The sequence below is a fragment of the Cuculus canorus genome, chromosome 8, assembly GCF_017976375.1.
Source record: "Cuculus canorus isolate bCucCan1 chromosome 8, bCucCan1.pri, whole genome shotgun sequence".
Taxonomy (NCBI): domain Eukaryota; kingdom Metazoa; phylum Chordata; class Aves; order Cuculiformes; family Cuculidae; genus Cuculus; species Cuculus canorus.
This window is the reverse complement of record NC_071408.1, coordinates 21,166,783-21,179,549: the sequence shown is the minus strand read 5'-3', so window position 1 is coordinate 21,179,549 and position 12,767 is coordinate 21,166,783. Positions and strand designations below refer to the sequence as shown.

At 42.1% G+C, this 12,767-nt stretch overlaps 1 protein-coding gene across 1 annotated transcript in view; it reads right to left on the bottom strand.

The window, feature by feature from the left end:
* The window catches only part of FYB2 (FYN binding protein 2), a 29,506-nt gene that overhangs the window by 6,984 nt on the left and 9,755 nt on the right, over window positions 1–12,767 (bottom strand). Inside the window, exons 6-19 of the mRNA XM_054072391.1 lie at window positions 12,523–12,551; window positions 11,334–11,365; window positions 10,777–10,861; window positions 10,283–10,436; window positions 8,014–8,143; window positions 7,871–7,914; window positions 7,501–7,570; window positions 5,463–5,543; window positions 4,133–4,161; window positions 3,339–3,399; window positions 2,671–2,760; window positions 996–1,080; window positions 587–743; window positions 397–430 (exon numbers count right to left, since the gene is read on the bottom strand). Of these exons, the coding sequence (XP_053928366.1) occupies window positions 397–430; window positions 587–743; window positions 996–1,080; window positions 2,671–2,760; window positions 3,339–3,399; window positions 4,133–4,161; window positions 5,463–5,543; window positions 7,501–7,570; window positions 7,871–7,914; window positions 8,014–8,143; window positions 10,283–10,436; window positions 10,777–10,861; window positions 11,334–11,365; window positions 12,523–12,551 (1,081 nt within the window). The remainder of the gene's footprint in view (window positions 1–396; window positions 431–586; window positions 744–995; window positions 1,081–2,670; window positions 2,761–3,338; window positions 3,400–4,132; window positions 4,162–5,462; window positions 5,544–7,500; window positions 7,571–7,870; window positions 7,915–8,013; window positions 8,144–10,282; window positions 10,437–10,776; window positions 10,862–11,333; window positions 11,366–12,522; window positions 12,552–12,767) is intronic.

Below are 12,767 nucleotides of genomic sequence, written 5' to 3'. Positions count from 1 at the left end.
GGTTCATTTGTATCAATTATGCATGAGCATGCAAGGAAATGATATTGCAGCAGGAGATTTAAGGGGGTGTTTTGGCAAGGCGATGCACGCCAAGTGGCCCATATTTGCTGCAGATGTGAATTAATATGGTGTATTTGCAGGCAGTCAAGAATCTCAAATTTATACAAGTCATGACTGGATGGGTCTTTTTTTTTTAGCTGCAGTTGGAGAGGAAACCTGTATAACAGCAGAATATCAGACTAAAACTGGAAATACTTGTTTAATATTTAATACTGTCTGTTTACATTAAACTTTCCCTGCCTTCAGAAGTTTTAAGTACATTTCTCCAGATCTCGGATATCTATACACAGGAAGGAGAGGAAAGTATGCATCATCATAAATAAAATCTGAGTTTACCTGAAGTTCAAGTGCTCCACTAGAACATATCCGTCTGAGGGAAGGGGGAAAAAAAAGTGGTAAATTAGTAAACCCCTGAGAAATGCAGTGAATAAACACAAAGAACCTACTGTTGGTTGCAAAGCTGGTTTGTCCTGCAAAATTGGATTGGAAAGTGACCACCCATGCCAGAGACTTTCTGCAAACTTACATCTGCCCTCCGAGTTGCGGCAAATGACCATGTTGCCCTCCGTGACATCAATAACATCCAGCTGTTCTCCAGCTGTGACCGGGAGATCAGTTCTGCTCTTACTGGGGACTGTGCACTTGACAGTGGCTGTGTTGATGACACTGATCTCCTTGTCATACTGCAGAGAAGAAATAAAAGTATGAGACATTCTATGCTCACATGCAATGTCTTTAAGGGTAGTAAGGAGGGACAGAAACAACAGATTGCAGAATGGGTGTGAGTTTTTACTTAAGGCTGAAGAAAAGGGAAAATACTCAGCAACATCCCTGATGAAGAACACTGACTTAAGGAGAAAGCAGCAGGTCAGTTGGACATCTATCCCAGCACAGACTGGAACCAACAACTTTCCACTCTAATAGGAGTTACATACCATTGATGTTTCTCTAAAAAACTTCTCCTCTTTTTCCATCTTTTTTCTTTTTTCTGCACTGCTCTTCTTGAATTTGAAGTTACTACTGCATTGAGAGAGAGAAGAGAGACACACACACTTTGGAGCTCCATTTAAATAACACCTGGCACACTGGGAAATGCAACCCAATGCCTAACTCTGGCCTTCTCTGCAATGAAATCTCGGAAGACCAAAAACACACTGTTCACGTCACTGTTTCTCATGAAAGGATGAATATGCAACTCATGTTGCACTCAAGCATGGCTTGAGCCATTTTATATCTCCATTTGGAATAACTGTTTTCTCTCTCTAAGCAGTGTGAGAACAAACAAACTCTATCAAGTGTTTCAAATCAATTGTGTTTTTATAGAAGATAACAATTTGCTCCCGCCCCTCCCCCCGAAATTTGTCTCATTCTGGTTTTATTTATTTATATTCAGAGATAAAGGGTCCTCAGATAACTCTCATCCCGAGTCAATTGTAGAAGTGGGGCTTGACACAGCTCTGCAGATATTTGTTGCTTTTTCAGTGCACAAAGGAGCAAGTCACCCAAACAGACATTTGTATGGCACTGTAAAGTCAAATCAAGCTCTTGTAACAGGCTTAAGAGGAACTATAGCCATTCATGCTGGGACATTCACTGGGTGTGGAGATGCCACACTTCCTGGCTTGTACCTGAATTCCAGCTGTGGCATTCAAACAGGAAAAAACCCAACAACCAAAAACACCCACCCGCAATAAATTGTTTGCTCTTAGCTAACGTTCACGCACTTAAAATTAAGAGGAGAGGAAACAAGAGCTGAAATTAGGGAATTTTAAGCTCTAAAGAGATTCCTCTTTGGCAGTGTCAGCCTGCAGGACCTGCAACCTCTGAGGAATGGATGAAATCACATCAGATTCCTGATGCTCTGTAAAACTATATGTGCGTAATTGCACGACACAACAAGAGGCGTTTGAGCAATCCCATGCGGGAACTCTGTGGTGAGAACCCAGGAAATATGTCTCTGATTTGCATTCATTTGTAAGGCCCACATATTTGGTCATAAAAAAGCTCATTGCAATGTACATTTTTTTGATCTAAAAGGGAAATGAAATCTCTTACTTCCAAGGGAATTTTCACAGCATCCATAAGATAAAGCTTTTTATTTTTTTTGCTTTTATTGACAAATAGTACAGCAAGAGGCAATGCAGTAAATCCAACTGGAAAAAGAAGACCCAAGAAATCGCTGCTTTAAAGAAAGGGCAATAGGAACACATGGGCAATTACTACGCTGTGTACAGGTCTCCTAAACACAGTGGTTTTGCCGAAATACCAATAGCTGACCCACAGAGATCAAATATTTAATCAAGGCACAATTAAAGAAAGAATGGGTCTGAGCACAGCAGAAAAACAGCCCAATATGTATCAACTAATGCCTTTTTGTCTTGGCTAAGTGGGAAGACATGATACAATTTCAGGATGAGATCCTCAGGGTATGTTTTGCCCTCAAGATATTTTCTGCAGTTTCCTGAAAGCTGTGTTCAAAGGGAAAGGACTATAGAGCAGCAGTGAAACAAAATGTTTGTGCAATCAGAGGCAGCCCACTCCTGCAAATGACTCAAGAGAAATGCATATAAAGTTAGACAATGTGGGAAAACACAGAATGGAAATCAAAACCTTTCCACATCATTGTTGCTTTTCCTTTGGTCCTTATCATCTTTTGTCATCAGAAATTTTGGCATCCAGGTTTTATACTTGTCTTTCTCCCTGAAAGGAGAGGAAAGAGCAACACAGAAATTCCTTTTTTATTTTTTTTTCTAGCAGACCATGTCCCTTCTGCAAACCCATGTACCTAAACAGTCACAGGTTTTCTCCCTGTTCCCCCTCCCCAACCACCACTGAAATGCACACACTTGCTGTGATTTGTACCAGCACTTACTGCTGCCACAATCATCTGGCAGCAAGACATCAAGACATGCTGTTCCTATTAAAAGTAATTTTTTCAACAAGGAACTTGCCAGGACGGGGCTGATTATTGGGTCTGGGGGCCACATTTTTCCTTCCTTAGGAAAACTGAATGAATTTTCACTTTTCAGGGAGTAGCCCTCTGCTTTTCACATTTCTGGCACTAAGTAGGTAACATAAAAGAAACATTTTGTGGGATTCTCCTTGCCAAACTAAACAGACATGGAGAGGGCACCTGAACTGTCTCCAGAGGACTGATCCCGACCAGCCCATAACCCTTGGTGGCTTACAGTACATCAGGGTCCTCGTGGCATGGGTCTGTGCCAAGAGGAACATCTCCCTGGCCCAAGGTCAGCCCCAGGAGAGGGCACCCTCCTCACCTCAGCTCTCTCTGCCCCATCTGGATATCATCATACACTGTGTCCTCCTGGGAAATGACCACTGTCAATGAAAATTCAACACAGAAAATTATTAGGAGATGTCATTCCAAGCCTGGTACTCAAATCAATGTATTGCAAAGGAAAATTCAGGCTGCTGTTAGTTGCACAACTCAAAGGGGCCAAGGCAATGCAAAAGAAAGGTCCTTACGGCTCCAAAACCCAGCCAAAACTGCAGCACAAGGCAGTTTGTTAGATGTGTCTGAGGGCAGTTTTCTGGATGGGTTTGTCTGTCCAGCTCCAGGCATGGAGCAGGAGCTTCCCATTGTGGCCAGCCCAGGCAAGGTTTCCATCCTGAGGAAATGGGTACATTCATTCACTCCAGCACCTTCTCAAGGCTTGATTAGTGGGGACGAGTTTTGTGCCCACCCCCACTTACACAAGCACGAACTGGTCCCTCCAGTAGACAGTGATAAGTAGCTTTACAGAGAACTCCTGGGTGGCTGTTAAACACCACCGCCAGTCTGGAAGCAGTAGTTCAGCATGGACTGCTTCACATATTGCCTCCCTAAATATATTCAGATCTGCAGGAAGAATGCTCTTCAAAGAAAAAAAACACCCACAATTGAGAAACCCTCCCCTCCTTAAGTTCAACCTCCACCAACAAAGTTAGCACTGCCATATTACACGATTTTCAGAGATGCACAAGGCACAAAGTTTCTTTTCCATTGTGCAATACATTTGCCTCTTCATACACGCACAAATACTCGAGAGTCAGATACATGTCTGTTGCTTACCTAAATTTGGTACTGAAATTGAAAGCGATCTGTGGATAGAAAGAGGCTTTTAGAAACAAGTTTGCACATCAGTCTCATCCAAAAAACCATGAACACTGACAAACCAGCAGTGCTCACTGCTGAAACAATGGAGGCAGGTCTAGGTGCACAGGTCCCCTGACACCAACAGTATTTGCCAGAATTACATCCCTTGCTAAATAAGCATCTCCATCCTCCAGCAGCAGCAAGAACCATGTGTTCACCAAGTAGGATATGAAAGGATTACATTGCATCCAAAGAACAGTCCGAATCTGCAAAACACCCTCCTCCGGCCCACTCCTAACCCTCTCCCCAGTAGCTAAAGGGATGGTGGACGGTTGGTAACTGTAGTCAGTAGTAATACCCTCCTTGTAGCCTGTCAATATGGGTTGCCCAGGAATTTAAATGTGAGAATGATTACAGGTATCTAAGATACTTGTGGGAGCTTTAAAGGTTCTTTGTGACTGAAGAATGGTATGAAACCTGGTGGCTTCTTCCCAGAAATGGTATTTAACAGTAATGCAGGAAGGAGCCACTGACATGGCAGAGCACCTAGCTTGAAAAGGTTTTTAAGTAAAACAAACCTTCTTCAGATAGAAGAGGAAAGGCTTAATCTGAAATTTCCAAAGAAATAAGAAAAAGTAGCATTTCCCTGGACTTCAGGCATTGTTCACAGGGTGAAGCACACACTGGCAGTGGTGGAGGAGGGGTTCTGCAGGTAGCTAGTATGCACTCAAGAAATGAAGGCATTTTCCATGAAACTTAAACAGGGTTTTGAACATTACGTTAGAGTACCCAAAAGGGTACTATAGGAAGTTATACAATGTTCTCCATCCTAAATTGTTAAAACTACAGACTCAACAGTAAACTTCTTCAGCAGATTTTGTTGCCAGCTTGACTATAAATGGTTCTTGGAATAAAAAAATTCAGCCCTTAGGAGCTACATCAGCAAGCCTTTATCTAATCCTGGCCCACAGGTCTAGGCAGAAGGTGTGTTCTACATTCCCATGTATATCTGCATCATGCTGAGGTATCAGAAAGGTACCAAAGGCAGCAGAAAGCCTGTGAAAACTTGGACACTGCTGTAGGACCAACTCCTGTAGATTGCCGATGCAAGAGACTTTGGAGAAGATGCACAGATGGACCACTGGCCACATCTGCTATAGCAGCTCCTAATGAGTTGGCAGAAATACTTTTGGCATAGCTTTCCCAATAAAGCTGTATTCCTAGACCTCCTGCTCTCAAAATACGGCAAATATGAACAAGTTCAGGTTTGAAGGGAGGAGGAGTTGGACAACAAACATATTCTTACCTGAAGTTTTCCTTCAATCTAGTATTCAGCTTCAGCTTTTCTATCTTAAACAAGTTTCCAAATCTCTTCTGTTTTTCTATTCTGTCCAAAAGAGAATCAGATTTTAAATTGAAGTGTCACTAGGCACTGAAGTATGCGAGAGCTGTAATAGTTGTAGGCCCAGAGATACTGAAGCAGGTAAAAAGGAAGGTCACTAGACCTTAGATGTCAGCTCAACAGTAGGCTTTAAGATTTAACAGCATCTCATGGATGAATGATGGATTCAAGAGGACAGGCACCAACACAGCACAAGCCCAAGCTCTAATACTTGCTTAGCTTTAAACTTTTCTCTGTTAATTGAACTTGTCCTCCTCTGACCCAACAATTACAGAATGATCCAGGTTTATTTGGAGTAAAAATTCCTGTTGAAAGTACAAAAATTACCAAGAAGCATGCAGTGCATATTAAAGGAGTACATCAGGAGCATCTGGCCATTCCACCTTTCCTCACATATTTCTGTTGTGTGTGCTCTAGAGAAAGATGTTCCACTACACACCCTTCCGTCTCAAGTTTATAGGGGCTCTGCAAAGCTACATAGCGATTTCCTACTGAAGTACCTGTGAACAACCAAGATCCTCACAGGGGGCATATTACCCATGTGCAAGTACTATTAAAAATATTTTATGCGTATCAGCACACTTAATCCTGCATGTGGGATCAACAGAAATATTACGTAAAGACTGGTTTGGGCATTAAGACACTGACCTCTGTACCCTGTGAATTTGTACCCTAGCTTTGTTGTGGTATTCCCTTGCAAACCCAGCAAGATGTACGGCTCTTCTGTGAATTAGCAATAGTATTGAATTTCTGCTGCTGTTCAGCACCCAGGTTCAGAGAGGTGCAAAAGAGGCATGGCTGCAATTCCCAGTGGGTAGGGGACATGCATGGTGGGTCTGAGAGCCAGATGCAGATACCAGCACGCTACTCTCTGTCCAGAGAGGTTTGTGCACCTCCACCACACAACTCCCACGGACAATTTGCAGAGAAACGACACTTTCACCTTTTAAGAACTGCCCAGTCACCTCCGGGTTTCAGGTTTCCCACACCTTTTGTCCCCCTTCTCTGACACACACAGACTCTACATGCACATATAATCTAGATTTGAATCCAGATGCAAGCCAGTACAAGTATCACATCCGTAAGGGAAAAGCAGATGTACAGCAACACATTATTATTATTCCTCCCACACTGCTCTTTAGAAGAGAGCCACCAGATGCACTCAAAGCGATTGTGTGTAGCATCCCCAACCCATATGCAGTTCCCAAAGGCTGTCTCTATTTCTTACAAAGGGACACAGGAAAGCTTTTACTGCATGAGCATAAGGAACCGCACAAAATTAATACATGAGAACACAACTAACTTTACATTTCACCTCTTATTCAATTTGGGAAGCTCAGGCAGCGAATAAACCCGAGGCTGCAAAACTCATTGCTTTATAACACACCCTGTGGAAGCAAATATCTTGAGAAGCTATATAAAAAAAGAGCAGGTTGCAAGTTAGTTACAGCATGTCAGCACGGGCTCCTTTCAGCTTTCCAGCCTTCTGTGATCTGAAATATGAGCATTTTGTCCCTTTTACGAGGACAGTGTCCCCATTTGTCCCTTGAGCATTACCTCTTTTGGCACACAAAAAAGGTGCCACTTCTTAGCTACAGCTCAGCAAAGCTTTAGCTCAAGAGAAGCATAGCAAGACTGTCCTGCGTGTTCTATATGAGCAGAGCTCTGTAAGAGGAGTATTTCCAATGCATGAAGAGTGCTACAGGCACTAATAAAAAAGGCCTCACTGCTTAGAGATTTAATTGTTGTAATTATTTTTTGCTCCCTAAGTATCAGCCAAAGGAGAAAGATGGAAGAAGAGGGGGAAGAAGCCATACAACAACCATACAATGCCTTTCTGCACTTGCATTAGAAAAGAAAGACTACGAGACAGTACCTGGCGCGTGAGATTGAAGAAGTACGATTAGTATTTCAAAACACAGGCTAAGAAATTGCAACTTACTCTGGTTTTGCTGGATTATCATCCCCAATCTCAACAACTTCATATGTTTCTTCATAGCCGTTTTCTGAAACTTAAAACCAAGGCATGCAATTATCTCAAACCACACTCAGTAGTGAGGAGGTGAGGTTTACTGGACAAATTGCACCCAGGCTGTTACATTCTCTTACAGAGGCTTCAAGGTTGCTCAAATTAATTCCACAATAGACACGTTTATTTATCTACACTGGTTTTAACGGGGATTTAGAGCAACCAAGCCAGAAGGAGATACTATAGATGTTGAAAGTTAAATAAAGTTATTCACATAGTTTCCCAGGGACCAGCCCAAATTAAAAGCAGCTCCCATTCAAGCTTGCTCATGTGCTGCACTTACTGCTGGCTGAAGAAAACAAACTTGAGGCATCCGATGCTTGGCTGCTAAAAGGCAGAAATATTACATGGGCATGTGTTGCAGCATAATTTTAAAAATACATTTCACAGGCACGGCCATTGTGGGGAACCCAGGTCCATACTCACAGTCTATCTTGCATTTCTTCAACATCGTCATATATATCATCCTCTGGTACCTGTAGAGACTGCCAAGTGCTTTGGTTCAAGGCTGTTCTTTCTACCCCTGGCTTTGGAATACCAATATGCCTGTAGCACACTGGAAATGAGAAAGGACCTTTACTTTAGAAGCTTTTCTGAGGAAGAGCCTGCAGACATACTTTTTATCCCAGGAGTCCAAGAAAGTCTCTGAGCCACTTTGAGAAAGAAAAGTGAAAATTGTAAAATATTTTAAAGTTTTTAAACATTTAGCTCTAAAATATTTTAAAGTTTTAAAATACTATAGGTTTAAAAAAATTAAATCATCTGTCAATATTCTCAGTTGTGGCAGCTCTGACCCAAACACTCTTCACCAGAAAACATCCCAAGTGATTATTCATGTATGTTCGGAAAATTGATCGAAGGGACAAAATTGAAGGCTTGGTGGAGATGCTAAGGTCCAAATAATGGTCCAGTGCATTGGCAATACACCTGTAAAACAACATGTCAGAAAGTAGAGAAGGAGGGGGAGTATCCCAGAGATGTATTTCAGCAAAGGCTGGAATGATGCACAAGAGTTTCAGTTCCAGAAAAAGTTTAGTAATGAAGGACTCTGGTTAAGTGGCAATATTAAATCATTAAAACTGGTTCAGGAGAGTTGGAATAATGTGGAAATGCAGTCACATAAATAAAAGCAGATAATGTTTCTAAATGAACACAGGCTCATGCAGTAAGCCTAACCAAAACCATGTACCACTCCAATATGATCCAGTTAATGAATGAAATTTCTGCAAAATATTCAAGCCCCTATGAAGAAGAAAAGGATGCAGGCAGGTGAGGGAGTGGGGTGGTGTAGGAAAGAACCAAATAAAAGGCGATAGCAGGTTGCTCACCATAAGTACTTCTGAAAAAATTCCTCCCCCCCAAAAAATTACTGCCATCTGTTCAAAGCTCAAGCAAACCCCCTAGATTTCTTACAAAAACAGACACCAACCAAGCCAGAAATTGTTATGAAGTGTTTTAAAATGAAAGAAACCAACGCAAAGACCACACCAATAACAAACACAGCCACCATCAATTTAAGCTTTCTCTTTCACGCTCCTGACCTGTCCACAAGGCCCGACAGAGCTACTTTTTTCTCCTTCATCCTTTATATGCTACCGTATAACACTAACGGCTTGTAGAGTCAGGAGAAAGCATTTGCTGAAGAGAGCTTATGTACACTTACACCTGAAGTTGCAAAATAGTATTTACAAAGGAGACTGGGTTTAACTGCGCAGCTAAGGTGCATATCACCTGCTCTGGGTGCTGTCTCAGAGCATTGCAACAGAAGAAGCCTGTGAAGAGCCGAATTAGAACATTTTGTCTCAAAGATTGCTAAAAGCCACTGCCAGGTTGCTACACAAGAGCCACCTAAATCACAAACTCAGCAAATCAGCACTCCACAGAAGATTGGTTTTGCGGGACAGTGGGGAATGCATGTGATTGCCACGTGCAGAATGAGCTGCAGACACCAGGTAGTAATGCACAAGCACATGTGGGTGAGGATGTATGGTATGTGTAGTATGTGACAACCCGAGCTGAGAAAAGTTATTGAAGGACCTGCCAGAAGCCCACACATGCCTCTGCCCACTACCAACCCTTTGTGGGATCCCCGAGATGCCAACCTTGAAGACGCTGCAGACCCATGGCGGTGATTATTCTTGCTGCTCTATTCCAAACCCTGTATGGCATCTGGCCACGGTTGCGTCTCAACCTTGGTCTAGGGGGATGATAAAAAACCCCTCCAGGCTTCAGTCTGGGACAGATCCCAAAGTCAGAAAAAGACTCACTAGAACTACTAAGAGGATGGAGCAAAAAGCCATCATCCATCTTGGTAAGGGGCAGAGGGAGACTTCAGGCTCTCATCCCGCTCACGTGTGTTTCTACCACAAGCCTTAGCCAAACCCTTTTCTGAGACACAATAAATTACGAGAACCAGAGATAGATTTCAGCTCTCTTGGATAAGGGTAATCTGCTAGAAAAACAAACACCTTGGTCTGAGTTGCGCAGATGGTTAACCAACTTAGGAAGCTATTTGCAAAGCTGAAATAAATTATTCAGACCAGAATACAAATGTGCATGCAACCTTTTGCCCTGGTTTAACTAAATTGGTTCAAGAGTTGCATCCAAATTTCACATCATTTCCCATATGGAATAGACATTTGGGCAACAGATGGGACTGAGAATTGAGGAAACACAACAGCAATGAGATACTCACAGAGTTCTGCTCTGTCTTTTGTCAGCCATTGTCGGGTAGGATGCTCTGCATTCTGGGTACTCGTCACATTCTGCTTCACTTGCAGCACCTTCATCCTGCCTCTACCATCTTCCTTGGTTTGGCTATTGGGAGACACATATTCATTTCCACCTGTCTGAGATCAGATATTTGGTTAGGTCAACACAGTCTTTAGAAACAGCTTTCCAATGTAAATCGATACAACTTATACATTCTTATAGATGTATGTGTATAAGTTATCTTTCCGTGGGCTTAAAACACTTTCACCTCCTTTTCCATCAGGGCTTTCTGGTAGACCTAAGTGCAGCTTGGCAGCACTACCTGCCTTTTAGCCAGCAGCAGTTGAGCAATGGGCAAGCGAAAGTGAAGACAGAAGAAACCAGGTGATTAAGGACTCAAATTTCAACTGTTTCCTGAACACAGGGGGAACAGAAGGAGAAAAGTAATTATTAAAAGTAGTTTTGAGGACACAATACCTTGAAAATGTTCTTTGCTTCAGGTTGCTCTCTCTCAAGTCTTGTTTTTTCCTCTTTTTCACTCTCTATTATAGCTCTTCCAGGACTGAAAATTTCAGAAACGAGAGAGATCTCAGAACAGAGACACTTCAGCAAAGTCACAGAGGGACGGATTGCTTTATGACTACACCAAACTAAGCTGCTCATTTTCCCTTCGAATGAGCCAGGAAAGACCACCATTACTAAACGTAAGGGCAAATCTAAATCTAAAGGCCAGTGGTTGCTTGGAGTAATAGCAATAAGTCTTGGAAAAGTGACAAACTAATATGATTGCTCCCTAGTAGCAGTAATGGACAAGCTAGATCCATTTGCCAGTAGTGGTACCTGTGTCACAAGACTTGCTTCTTATAGTAATATTTTTGTGACACAGAAAAGCATAATCATCTACATTGTCCTGGTATAAAACTATATAAACTATATGACTTTTCTTTGTATTTAATGAGTTCTACAATATTCTAAACATAATCTGGGTTAGTTTTGGGGTTAGAAGCAGCTTGAGAGAAAGACAAGGAAATTACCTGGATTTAGCAAAGAGAAGAGTCTTCTGTTTCTAGAATAAAGAAGAGGAAACCTTCAGTCACTGTGCTTTTTTTTTCAGCAGTCAAGCTTCTATACAAAGCCTCAACTGTCATATAGTATTTAAAGAAATATTTCTTTAGAAAGCCTAGAGACATTTTATGTTTGGAATAGTCATCAGGCAAGGATATTACCTCTACTTTGCAGGACAGCAGACACATACTGACAAACTATATAGGGATAATATAACAGTGCAAGGGATCAGGCCAGTGAAGCTACTGGTCAGAATGAAAGCAATTGCAGGTTGGAGAGCTTACAGAAGAGGAGGAAGTTTTTTTAATTAAATAAACATTTTCCAACCTGCCATAAAATAAAACTACAGCCAAGCCAGAGAAACTCTCTGCAAATCATGCACAGATAAGTGCATTTGGAAGCCTGTACTCTTTCCTGGACAATTTGATTGCTTTGCAAGTCAGGACCAAAAAGTGGACTTTGACATTTTCCAAGGAATCGTTTTCCCTCTTTTAGCAGGGCCAGAACTGATACCCAGTACATGATCACCTCCTGGCATACAGTGACATGTTCTTTCAGCCCAGCTTCCCACTGTGAACTTGGCCAGGCAGTCAAGAAGGTCTTCTCAAGGGACGGCTGGAGCAATTCCTGCCCTGTGCAATGCATTATCCTGCCTTCCCTGCAGGGTGTCTATCTCCACTGCCAAGGTGAATGGCCACCTCCTTTGCAGTCAGGGTGAAATGAAAAGTCAAGCAGTAGTTTGTAGCAGAGAGAACCCTGCAGCAGGGGATGAAAACCCATACAGTTGTGCCTACAAGAGCTGCCCTTGTTTACGAGCCAAAACTTGAAGAGTGCTGCCATGACAAGGAATACAGCTCAATTTTGCTTTTATGCCTTCACAGACGGATTACCTTTGGCAGGAACTTCCAGGTGGTGTTACCACCTCTTTACACATTTGCAGAAGTCAAGGGAACCGACTGTCTCTGTTAGTGTGTCTAGAAACCTCATTAGTCTTTATGCTCCCTCTGCAATTTCTTATTTATTTTTGAGAGTCTTCACAGACAACATACATAAAGAAATTCTTTACAGAAAAGAAACTATAATTTCTGAGATAGGAAAGCATGGTATGTATGGTACAGTCAAGCCTGAAAGATCAAAACTGGTTGTGATGAGACTTACCTTGTGTTCTTGAGGCTCTGCCTTAGGTACTAGAAAAGATATTTGTGAATACATATTACTTTTTAGTCCATGTTAAAGTCACTTGCGAAACCTAACTTCAGCCCACTTATTCAACATCCAGGTAGACACTCACAATTTTCATAGCCTTAGGGATAAACCCAAGAGGGCTGTGGCAGGTCCTCTCAAGGAAGTTGTTTGGCTCCTGTTCCAAGGGGAGAGAAAACCAATGCACAAGGCAGAAACTA